Genomic DNA, 13,175 nt, shown 5'->3' with positions numbered 1-13,175 from the left:
AAGGTTCAGCGGTTAAAACTAGAAGTGCCCATATGTAATAGGTACTTTTAGTTAATGTGGTATCACAATTGACTGAATAGTCTAAGTGAGCCTGAATCTTAATCGGGCTGCCACTTTAACCTAACCTAACCTAACCATACCCATATATAAAATTGTGCCAAAAATGGGAGTAAAATCTAGCTATTCATAAATTTTGCATTCTTCTAAATTACTTTCAGATTTATATCTTCTTTTCTTGTTTTGATTTCTTGAAAATAAAATGGGATTTTTTTTCAAAAATATATTTTGAATAAGCCATTTGTTTTTTTTTTAAGATAGGGGACCAGCAATATAAATAATCTATTACAAGTTCTTTTAAATTGGGATCTGCACCCAGAGAAGGAATATGATCACCACAAACATGTTTCAAGAGCAAAATGTTATTTTTGGACAGTAAACATGGAACATATCTGTCGCAGCCATGTTATTTTCTCGAAAACTATGTATCTGATTTCGACAACTATGTATATGTTTGCCGAGAAAACAACATTTTTGCGACAAAAATGTTCCATGTTCACCGTCCAAATATAACATTTTGCTCTTGAAACATGTTTGGGGCGATGATATTCTTTTTCTGCGTGTAGAACATTTTTTTGATATATGTATGTTTACCGTTAGTCTTGATACTGTATTCAGAAGTACGAATATTTAGAAATCGGTTGGAAAAGTTGCCTAATTTATTTTGCCACACCAATATCTAAAAGACCTTGTTTACTTACAAACCCCGTCTTTCTATAAACTGTAATGTTTTCCCGATTCCTTTTCGGTTGAATTTGGAAAGTCTCTTTTTTTGTATTCACTGCTTAAAAAATATTCAAATTAAACGAAATGTTAAAAGTAATTCAAAGGCTGTATAACTTAGCAATGATAATGTGCTGGAAACTTTGTTTTTATATCTGTACCTGTGAATTTTTGCGTAAGGATACGAAAGACGAAAATCGACGTTTTGTCAAAAAATTCGAAATGTTGATGTTGATCAAAGTCGACGAATCGACTTTTTATAGTAAGTAAAATTGAAAAAAAAAAAATAGCATACTCACATTAGAATTGAAAGGGGAACTTGATGAAAATTCAACATATAGTCGAAAGATCTGTGTATCAAAAGTCAACTTTTCATAAACCGACTCAACTTTTCATAAAGTCGAGTTTTAAAATTTTCAATGAATCGAAAAATCTACTTTTACAAATTGGGACGAAGTCATACTTTTGAAAATTTTAAATAGTCGACAATTGGCTTTTATAAATTTTGAAAAAATTTACTCTTTGATTCTCTTTATAATACCTAGTTTAAAATCCTCTTCATAGTTAGGAGTTCGTCTATCGGCCTTTTATCCCATGTTCATTAACATATATAAAATTGGCAATGCTCTTGTCGTTGAAAATAGATTCACATTAGATAATCGTAGCATATTTTTTTGTGTCTTCAAGGGACATTTCCAGTATCTCTAGTAGTTGTATCACTCTTCTCACTTCTTATGCTATACCTGATGAGAACCTTAGTTGTGAGGAGTCACCGATAGCGTACAGCTATCGGAACACATACTTTGGGTAAATCGTCCTAAACAGTTAATTTTTATATATAACTCATTCAGTTAATTGTTAATGTTGGTAGGAATTTATAAAAACACTTAAGATACGAACACTCTCGTAGAAACATAATGCGAGTTTGTGTCTTAAGTCTTTAGTTTTTATTTACCTTTATCACACAGAAACCTGACGCTAAATTTAACTTACGAGTATTTGTATTGCAAATGCATTATTTTGTTTTAGCTTAATTTTATCTTAATATAGCTTAATATTTTCGAAATTTTATAAAGTCCAAAGAAATGTTCCTTACCTCTGGATAGGTTAGGTTAGATATGGAGAAAGTCAAAGAATTAAGGCGTTTTTTCAGCGACGGCTGACACTCAATTCAGCAACCGCCGGCAGCGGCTTGACGGCTGAGACGATGCAAATTTATTTAATCGGCTTCGGTCAATTATCCATTAAAAATCAATATACACAGGGTGGCTGATATGTTATGCAACAAAAAGCAAAGAACGTTGGAAATAACTCAAAATTTTAAAATCAGTTTAGGTTTGTTCGAATTGGCCATATTTGGCACGAGTTATGGTCTTCAAACGGCCGACAAAGTCGTAATACGCCATTCGCGGCGAAACGCCGTCTTGATATGTTCTACTCTTTGATATAATTCAGGGACAACATATCTTCCAAAATGGCCAGCTGCAAAAATCCAAAGGGTCCTGGATTTTTGTGCAATTACTTTTTAGGCAATTCTTGGTTGAAGCATGCTGAGTGCAATGGTGCTTAGTCAAATGTCCATGGTTTCCGGCCGAAATATTTTCTAAAAATAGTGTTATTTTCCCGATAATATTCGCCATTTATTTTGACCATTAACATCGACTGACCTCTTCGGCAAGTAAACTCGATCATTTTGTTTGTTCACAAACTGCTCAATTTGAAATGACTTCTCATCGGAGAACACCAAATTTAGTAATTGCACTGAAAAAAAGCAGACCCGGTTCCAAAGATTTTTTCTTTACACAAATGATTTTGGTATTGATTCCGAGCAAAAAAGAAGCGGAGAATAGAAGTAAGGATACATTTAAGACACAATTATTTTTTAAAATTGAGTTTTGCGTACTTGCTGCTAGGAAACAAATTTTAATATAATAGTTTTTTTTTAGCTTTTTTCATCACGTGCTACCAAAGACCTTTAAAAATGTTTTGACTAACACCCATGTTCCGATATCCACTTCAATTCCACTTCCACTATTCACGTCAAATCCACGAACGTGAAAATTTGGTGTTCTTAATTCCACGTTCTTTTTTGAACTTTTCTGTAACCAGGGGGCTAATTACGGCACTCGATATCGAATTCATAATCGTATCGAAAAAATTGTCGATACGATTAAAAGTTTGGATCACGGCATTCGATCGAAATTTGATGCAATTTCTCTAGCATTGCCAACAGCAAAAAACGAAGCAGAACAAGATGAAATGACAAAATTAAGTTAGCGACACAAAATAGAATGTAGAAAAACACATGTTTTTGAAGATTTCAAAGTAAAAAGTAAATTGTATTGCATTATATCTTATGGACCAATATTTTTACATTCCTCCAAATTCCTTCCAACTTGGAGGATGAGATGAATATAAAATAATTCGGCGACAAATAAGGAATAAAAGGGCACATTGTTATTGGTGTAAGTACATGGGTTTGAAATGGTGTGCACTGTTAGAATGTCACCTTTTTGCAGGCTCAATGGACGATTTCGGCTGACGAAGGAGGCGAAATAGAAAATAATTTTTGGTGGCATGTCAACGTCAATTCTATCGCTTTACAATTGTCTGCCGTCTTAAAGCATTTTTCCAGTGGAAGCCTTCATCATTCACTATTCTTACAAGGTGGTCCAGAAGCGTTATGTTGTCACGGAATGGTACGGTAATTGGTTGATCACAATCTCTTGGATACCGATCTAGCATATGCACTTTACATATGGTTCTCCGCCAAGCTAGGATGCTCGCTCCCGAACTCGACTATGACCAATTTTTGTTTAACATTTATTGGAGTTGCATTAGTCCTAAATATTCAAAATATGTTCATTATAACATATGTAAATTTACTACAAACTAGCAACAATTCGAACTAAAACTAATATATTTACTATTCCAATATGGCGAAAACAATGGTAAAAACAAGTGAAAAATGTTTTACGATTGCAATTTACCAATCGAAAAAATTGTCGATCAAAAAAACTCGATATCGACTCCCGTGATCCGAAAAATTTAGATTTCGAACAAAAGTTCTCGATATCGAATGCCGTGATTAGCCCCCAGCTGGGTTGAACAAATCACCCAAAAATTCACTAAGGCGGAAATCAAAATAAGTGGAATCAATAGACTTACTTTTTTTAACCGGAGTACTTTTTTTTAACCGGAAATACACCCATCTTGGACATAATTCAACTTTCACCAAGACTTTTGCAAGTGAATTGATTTCACGAAAATTCCGGTGAAAGTGGATTGTAGGACACGAAAATCGTGGAATTGATTCACATTCACCTGGAAGTGGATTTGGGAACATGGGCATAAAACTTAATTTTTCAAATTCAGAATCGACTGTATTAGCATTGAAGTAAAATTCGTCTTTAAATTAAAGAGTTGAGAGACATGTCCTATTTTCAAACGCTTTTTTGCTTTGTCGTCAAAATGCAAAAAGTCAACAAATATAAAGACGATTTCATTAATGTTGTAGAATTTTTCAATTATTAAAAACATGTTAACCTTAGTCAAACAAAATGTTCTTTCATTTTTACCCTACGGGAAATTGGTGCAAATTGCCACTGACGGGCCTATCACAGAACTGGTACCGGTACTCCAGTTAGTTGCCTTTTTTAAATAGTCGTAATTTATTGATTTCCGTAATCGCTCGATATTAAAATCTTATCGGATCTACACGAAATAAAATTATCAATGTAACCTATTGTTCGACATATTTCAAAAGTTTTTTATTTCGGATGCGATTCGGTTGTCCAAAATGAAACAGATTGCTAAGAGTTTGTCCGGGACTGGTTCCTGAGGACCTGTCTATGGAATGCTCCTGCTAAATTGTCCCAGGACGTGTCCTTTGGAATGAGTCCAAGACGTGTCCTAAAATGTAAATTTACCTGGTCCTTTCCATACGTTTTGACCAGAACTGGGACTGGTCCATACATACCAGGGACTCGTCCTGTCCCGATCCTGTGGTTGATCCATTTCCCATAGGGTAGATACCCACTTTTGTCAAGTCGAATCACTTAATTATAAGGACAAACCTCCTTATTGAAAAGTTGATGGTCGTTTGGACAAGGAAAAACCACTTTATATCAGGGAAATGTGTCTTCTACGCTAAGCAAAAAACGACAATATTTTTTCAGTGTGGCCACTTTCTCGTTCATCGATGAGGTCTTGCACAGTTTGGAACTTCAAATGGTCCAAGCTCATTTTTCAATATGTTTTGCGTCCGATCTCGATATGTTAAACTCACTGCGGCGTGGAAAAAAGAGAATGAAAATGCGATATTTTTTAGCAACCAGATTGGTCTTTATTTTAAAGAAGTCGCATCGTTGGCTCGGTCAAAAACATTTGGATTCAAGTAAACTTTTTTGAGTACAGCACTCAAGACCGTTTACGCAAGAAATGTCTTAATGGTTTTATACAATATATTTTTATATAAATATAAAAAAATGCACTTTAAAACATTTTGGCGACTGTGACCTTTTTTTAAAACAGTTTCGCACGATTTTTTCCTTCATTTACTGTTTACGCAAGAAATGTTTATGGAACAGTTTTTAGAATCGAGGATCGTAGACAAAGAAGATATTTCTACTGGACTATAGTTCTGATATATTGTAAAAATTTACAAAAAAAATAATCAAAATTAAATAGAAATTCAATATCAAGGTTAAATTTCTTTACTTCCTGGAACGGACTCGTCCTCTAGGACTATTTTTTTGCATTCTGACGTTGAGTTTTTCTAGCAACTTTTTGAACTCTGCGAGTTTTAGGTGTAGATCTTTTATTAGTTCGTTCCTTGAATGATGATGGTACATAGAATGAACCAATTAATCCCACGCCATTCTTACGAAAAATTTTCTTGGATTCCAACAATTGATGAAGAAACCGTTTGATATAAGGCATTCGTTTCTTAATTTCATCCGAGGTGAGGAAATAGTGTAAGGCAATAAACTTTTGTATGCCTTGTAGTGTTATATACTTCCTTTCACTGTCCTCTTCATTGCCATTCCTAGTAGATTGTAAAGCTTTTTCCACCATAATCTTACTTGCAATTGGTCTTCCGGATTTCGTTTTAATCTTGGCCAGTTTTAATACCAACGATTGCAAAGGGTCTTTGGTGGTAGAGTCAATAAGTTGCGGCTTTATATTGGCAACTTTCACTTGAAATGGTTTAATTTTATCTATAGGTGGCAAAGGCATGGGAGATGTCCTAACATCTTGTATTTCATCCACTGGGCTTGTATTATCCTGTAAAATAAAAACCAGAAGATTATCAAAATAAATCATTCGATTGCCTTTTATTGAAATATTTTACCATTATAGTCACCCAAAATCTTTTCCAAGCAAAGAATTAAAAAATATAAAGTATTTATTTATTCCTTCCTCAAATTATTTTCTGGTTCCCTTGGAAAACTGAGGAAATTTTTTGACAAATAATTCTAATTCAATATTTTTTGTATAAAGCAACTAAAGGTTTTCGCCAAGGCATAATTATTAAGGTACTTTCAGTATTACAGAAACAACAATGTCAGCCGCCGTGTTGCAATTTTTGATTGTTAGTCAAATTGAAACAATTTTCAACAAGTAAGAAAATTTAATCACATACTTTTAATTATTATTGTTTTGATTTCAGCTTAAAACCATACGTTGACTAAACTATAAGAGTAGCTTAACCTACAGAGAAAAAGTATGTTTGTCATTTTTTTATTTAGAATGTAGTCTAAATAAATAACTTTGACTCTAATTCTCTTAATCAGTACTTTGTTTCCCAGCAAACAATGATATTGGATAGAGTGCCGCATTTTGAATCATTCCCTGATACTGGATTTTCTTTTAGATGTGTGGATGCGATCGAGCTGAGAAACGCGTTTTGTTTTATAAAATCGAATTCGTATGGTGCAGATAGATTGCCGTTGAAATTCTTGAGGATTATCTACCCTTTCATTGAACCATTTCTTCTAACCATTGTGAATACTATTTTGACGACTTCCGTGTACCCTCAGAAGTGGAAATGTTCACGTGTTGTTCCGATAGGGAAGAAAAGAGTTGTGAACTCAGTTGAAGATTTTAGGCCAATCAGCATACAATGTACATTATCTAAGGTTGTCGAGATAATATTGAAAGGACAAATCGTGGAGCACTTGGATTCAAATAGTTTATTAAGTGACAGGCATTTTGGGTTCACCCCTGGACGAAGTACAAAGTTATTACTCTTGTCAATGACGGAGAATGTAAGGAGAGCTTTGAATGATAACAAACTCTGTACTATGGTCTCGTTGGATTTAAGCAAAGCCTTTGATACAGTTTGTCACACTAACTTGGTGGAGAAACTATCAAATACGTTCAATTTTGCTTCCACTTCTTGTAGGTTAATATATTCATATTTGATTAACCGTGAACAATTTGTTTGCGTTGGCGAAAGAGAGTCCTTGGTTGAGAAGTGCACGAGTGGGGTACCACAAGGATCCGTCCTTGGGCCCTTATTGTTCCTGATTTATGTAAACGATTTTGTTGAATTCATAGATACTTCGAACTGTTCAGTATATCTTTTTGCTGATGACATCAATTTGGTTTTCTCGTGTGACAGGCAATTCAGTGATTCTCATCAGGCCACTATGAATTATGTTTTATCTAGAGCTTCGAATTGGGCTAGGGCTAACTATCTTAAGTTCAACACGAATAAAACTAAAGCGATAAACTTTTGCTCGCGGAATGATCATTTTGAATTTGATATTCGCTTCGATGGGATTGCAGTTGAGTTTGTTGACGCTTTAAAATGCTTGGGTGTTACAATTGATAAACAATTAAAATTCGAATATCATATTTCTGAGATATCTTCTAAAGTATGCTCCATATTACGCTGCTTATACAATTTAGATTGTTATCTTCCTGTTTCTGTTAAGATAAATCTAGGACATTCCCTTCTAAAGACACATATTCTTTATTGTTTGGAGGTATATTCTGGCACTACCCTGCAAAACATAAAAAAGCTGCGTGTTATATTCAATCGAATATTGAGATATATTTTTGGGATCAAGCCACATGACCATGTGTCAGATCGTGCTAAAGAATTTCTTCACTGCGCGTTTGAAAGCTTTTTGGTTATAAAAGATTTGTTAATGTTGCATGATATAATTACCGCTCAAAAGCCCTTCGAAATTGCACAGTCGTTTTGTTTCTCACGATCAACTCGGAATCCTATTATTATAATGCCAAGAATATCATCAGCTGTTTTTGAAAAGTCTTTTTCGGTACGGGTGTCTAGATATTGGAATAGTCTCCCACTTACGTTGCGAAATTTTTCTCATTCCAAACATAAATTAAAATATCTATACACACAAAATTTTTTTTTTCTGATTCAATCACCAAATTAATTGATCCAATTAAGTTTTTAATTGAAATGTCTTCAATCACGAAAATGATAGTATCAATCACAGTTTTAATTGGGCATAGAAAAAATTCTTGATTAAAAAATTAATTGATTTTTTCAGCAAATTTCAATTAATTTTTTAATTGATTCAATTAAAAATTTAATTGATGTTGATCGCAAAACTCAATTAATTTATTAATTAAAAAAGGTAACTATTTTTAATTACTTTCTGAATTGACTTAGAGTTTTTATGTGGATTAACAAATGATTGTTTGAAATACATTTTTAATTAAAAATTTAAAAAAAAAATCAGCAATTTTTTAAACTGAATTAGTCTTCCGAATTTGATTAAAAAGTTAATTGTATCAATTAATTTTTTAATTAAAAATTTTAAATTTTTCAATCATTGGCTTAATTAACTTAATGTTTCTATCATGATTAAAAAGTTAATTGTATCAATTAATTTATTAATTGAAAACATTTTCAACTTCAATTAACTTTTTAATTGGAAATATTTTGGTGATATTTTTTCTGTGTATTTAGATCACTTTGAATAAACAATTTATGATGGATTCATGGCAAGTATATATTCCCAGTAACACAAATTTATATATATTTAATATAAATAATTATTAAATACCATTTATATATATATATATATATATATATATATATATATATATATATATATATATATATATATATATATATATATATATATATATATATATATATATATATATATATAATCAGAACATAATATATATATATATATATATATATATATATATATATATATATATATATATATATATATATATATATATATATATATATATATATATATATATATATATATATATATATATATATATATATATATATATATATATATATCTATATATATATATATTTAAATGGAATTATTAAATATTATTTTTATTATAATTTTCTATCTGCTCATTGCGTTGTAGTATTACTATATTAATCATATATGGCCCTACTGGGATCGATTAAATAAATAAAAACAAATGAAATGAAATGAAATTTCGTTAAAAGAATTTTTTGTGACACAGAAAAAAAAATCCCCAAAAATTAAATTAAAATTTTAAATGAATTTTCAAAAATATTCAATCAAAAATTGAATTGGTTCAACATTTTTTTAATTAAAACAAACATCAATCACAAAAATTAATAGTATCAATTAATTTTTAATTGGCTTCGGTAATCGATACTATCATTTCTGTGATTGAAGACATTTCAATTAAAACTTAATTGGATCAATTACTTTCATGATTGAACCCAAAAATTTGTATACCCTCCACCATAGGATGGGGGTATATTAACTTTGTCATTCCTTTTGTAACACATCGAAATATTGCTCTAAGACCACATAAAGTATATATATTGTGGGTCGTGTTGAAATTCGTCCGTCTGTTGAAATCACGCTAATTTCCGAACGAAACAAGCTATCGACTTGAAACTTGGCACAAGTAGTTGTTATTGATGTAGGCCGGATGGTATTGCAAATGGGCCATATCGGTTCAGTTTTACGTATAGCCCCCATATAAACGGACCCCCAGATCTGGCTTGCGGAGCCTCTAAGAGAAGCATATTTCATCCGATCTGGCCGAAATTTGGTACATGGTGTTGGTATATGGTTTCTAAAAATATGCAAAAATTGGTCCACATCGGTCCACAACTATAGATAGCCCCCATATAAACGGACCCCCAGATCTGGCTTGCGGAGCCTCAAAGAGAAGCAAATTTTATCCGATCCGGCTGAAATTTGGTACATGGTGTTAGGTTAGGTTAAGTTAGGTTAATGTGGCAGCCCGATTAAGATTCAGGCTCACTTAGACTATTCAGCCCATTGTGATACCACATTAACTAAAAGTACCTATTACATATGGGCACTTCTAGTTTTAACCGCTGAACCTTCTCGATTATTTTCTTCTGTTGAACCAACCAGATTGTTCCAAAAACATTAGCAGACTGCTTAAGTTAACGTTTTCCAGGTCTGCCAGTAATCTGAAGCTATATGCCCCTAAAATTTGCTTACACCTCACACAAAATGCAGGACACTCACACAAGAAGTGTTTTATTGATTCCTTTTCTTCCGCATCATGACATCTCATACAATAGTCATTATACTTCGCACCAATAGTTTTTGCAAAATCGCCTATCAGGCAGCGACCCGTTATAGCAGATATCAGGAGTGATATCTGGCGTCTCGAGAACACTAGCATATCTAGTGTGCGGTTTTAGTTTAAATGGGGCCATATTTGCTTGGTGTCGTTACAACCCTTGCAATTCTCCCATCGAACATTTGCCATCATGACAGCCTTCTCACGCAGTACGAGCTTGCAGGTAGCCAGAGGCATACCAACAGATTATAGTTCCCCTGGAATATGTAAGGTAGTTCCTAGCCTTGCTAGCTCATCTGCTTCGCAGTTCCCCGGTATGTTCCTATGGCCAGGCACCCATATTAGGTGAATATTGTGCTGCTCAGCCATCTCATTGAGAGATTTGCGGCAGTCGATGGTCGTTTTCGAATTGAGGAACACAGAGTCCAAGGATTTTATTGCAGGTTGACTGTCTGAGTATATATTAATGCCAATATTGTTTGGAGCATTACTTCTCAACCAATTCACCACTTCTTTTTTGCTAATATTTCAGCCTGAAAAACACTACAGTGATCAGGTGATCAGGTAATCTTTTCACTATTCGAAGTTCCAGATCTTTAGAATATACTCCGAAACCCACTTGGACATCCAATTTAGAGCCATCAGTGTAGAAATCTATATATCTATTATTCCCCGGGGTCCGTGTACACCACGCCTCACTGTTGGGAATTAGAGTCTCAAACTTATTGTCGAAAAGTGGTCTCGCCAAAGTGTAATCCACTACGTTAGGCACATCTGGCATTATTTTGAGGACCGAACTGTGACCGTAACTTTTTTCCGACCACAGCGATAGCTCGCGCAACCGCACAGCCGTTGTTGCAGCTGACTGTTTGATAGCTCCATATGGCTTATTCTTCTATTGGGTATATATGCCTTTGGAGTTACATAACTCGTCTTTCCGGGGTTGGGTACCATTGCTTATCATAGCTTATCATTGCATTTCATAAAAATTAAGTCGGGCGCTATGCATTTCCTTCCCCTTTTGAAGTAGTGTTGGAAAAATCCCATCTGGTCCCGGTAAATTAAATGATAGAAAGCTTTTTGAAGTCTCTTTAGACATATCATCAGCATCTCATTCTGGCCTGTTACGCTTCGAAGAAAACGCGTATCCTTCACAGTCTTATCGTAATCTCTATTATTTCCATTATATTCCCCATATGGTCCACGCGTGATCTCGGTCTAGGTATGTATGTGATTTAGAGAAGAATATCTCCTTTTGCCACGTTTCGACAATGCCAGCTACGAGACCATAGAATAAATTTCAGTCTTCAAACCTCTTTCTCAATGTTGCGAATCTCCCCTATCATCCAGGGGTTCCTTGGGAAGATTTCTTCTCTCGGTCAAAATGGGGTCATATTTTTCTCTAGAATTTTATCTAGTCTCTTTTCACATTACTGCAGACGATTTTGAGTTCGGTTTTGCTTTTCAGAAATCCTCCACTCCTCGTCGATTCGGTTTTCTAGTGACGTTAGTCATTCCAAAGTTCCTGGATCAAGGCTATATATATCTAACCTTTTATTGTTTTGTCAGTCAGAATGGTAGTTCCCTTTCCGCTGCGGTAGAGGTTAATCAGGATAACTTGGAGCATCCTTCTTCCAAAGGGATAGCTGCTCTTCTCCTTGATTTCCTCAGCCCTTGGTACCGATTCCTGGCCTACCGGTTTAGCATCATTTTTTCTTAGGATAGCTCATTGGACTTCAGTTGAGTTTTACTACTAGCCCTGATTCCTTTTCTTCAGTCTTATGCACTTTACCTTTCTTAAATTAAATCCTTTTGTGGTTCCTCGCCGCCCAGCTTTCCTTCTTGTCTTCCGACTTTGCCTTGGAGACTTTTATGGTAGATTTCTACCCCTTGCCTTTCTGGTTTCGATCAGTGTGGGTAAAGAGACCTGGTCCAGGCCCATCACAATAAGGATTCAATCTCTATCCTCATTTCTGTGAATTTGTCTTCTTATCCCTTCCTTCATTTTATTGATCGAAAACTTCCAGTATGCGTTCTATCGTGAACTTGCTACTCCATACTTTTCTGTCGACCATAGTCGTTGTAGCCACCGTGGTGCAATGGTTAGCATGCCCGCCTTGCATACACAAGGTCGTGGGTTCGATTCCTGCTACGGCCGAACACCAAAAAGTTTTTCAGCGGTGGATTATCCCACCTCAGTTATGCTGGTGACATTTCTGAGGGTTTCAAAGCTTCTCTAAGTGGTTTCACTGGAATGTGGAACGCCGTTCGGACTCGGCTATAAAAAGGAGGTCCCTTGTCATTGAGGTTAACATGGAATCGGGCAGCACTCAGTGATAAGAGAGAAGTTCACCACTGTGGTATCACAATGGACTGAATAGTCTAAGTGAGCCTGATACATCGGGCTGCCACATAACCAAACCTAACCTAACCTATAGTCGTTGTATCAACAGTTTCAGTGGGTCCGAGTGGGGTTCGCATCCACTATATGCATTATATTCTTCACACTAATCTTAACTTAACTTAACAATTTCTGATCGTCGTTATATCAGTTTTAATTTAGCTGTTGACTCCTTTAAAATCATCTTTTCGCACATGAATGACGAATTCAGATTGAAATATATGTACATAAATAAAAATTCATCATGATGAAGCATGAGAGTCCCGGAGCACTTGAACGTCTGCAAAAACATTCTGAAGTATTATAACGAGAAGTGTATTACACAAATTCTACCTGTACCGACAGGGCATCAGAGGCTCCTTTTGGGTTAATAGTCAAATAGTAATGACAACCAAATGACACTTTTTGGAATAATTTTTTTTTGAAAATCGGTCGACAC

General features: G+C 34.5%; 2 protein-coding genes across 3 annotated transcripts in view; one reads left to right on the top strand and one right to left on the bottom strand.

Annotated features, from left to right (window-relative positions):
• The window catches only part of lola (longitudinals lacking), a 437,759-nt gene that overhangs the window by 384,811 nt on the left and 39,773 nt on the right, over nucleotides 1-13,175 (top strand). The window lies entirely within an intron of this gene.
• LOC142241741 (uncharacterized) lies at nucleotides 5,404-6,307 on the bottom strand. Of its 2 annotated transcripts, none has more exons than XM_075313537.1 (2): nucleotides 6,146-6,307; nucleotides 5,404-6,066 (listed from the first exon to the last, which is right to left on the bottom strand). In XM_075313537.1, exon 2 carries the CDS (start codon nucleotides 6,016-6,018, stop codon nucleotides 5,527-5,529), a length of 492 nt encoding a protein of 163 aa, XP_075169652.1. In that variant the 5' UTR covers nucleotides 6,019-6,066; nucleotides 6,146-6,307; the 3' UTR covers nucleotides 5,404-5,526. The 2 variants fall into 2 exon arrangements, with proteins under 2 accessions (XP_075169652.1, XP_075169651.1); XM_075313536.1 differs by having other exon boundaries at nucleotides 6,134-6,305.

This window comes from Haematobia irritans, chromosome 5, assembly GCF_050003625.1.
Source record: "Haematobia irritans isolate KBUSLIRL chromosome 5, ASM5000362v1, whole genome shotgun sequence".
Lineage (NCBI taxonomy): Eukaryota > Metazoa > Arthropoda > Insecta > Diptera > Muscidae > Haematobia > Haematobia irritans.
This window is presented reverse-complemented; position numbering and strand designations above follow the sequence as displayed.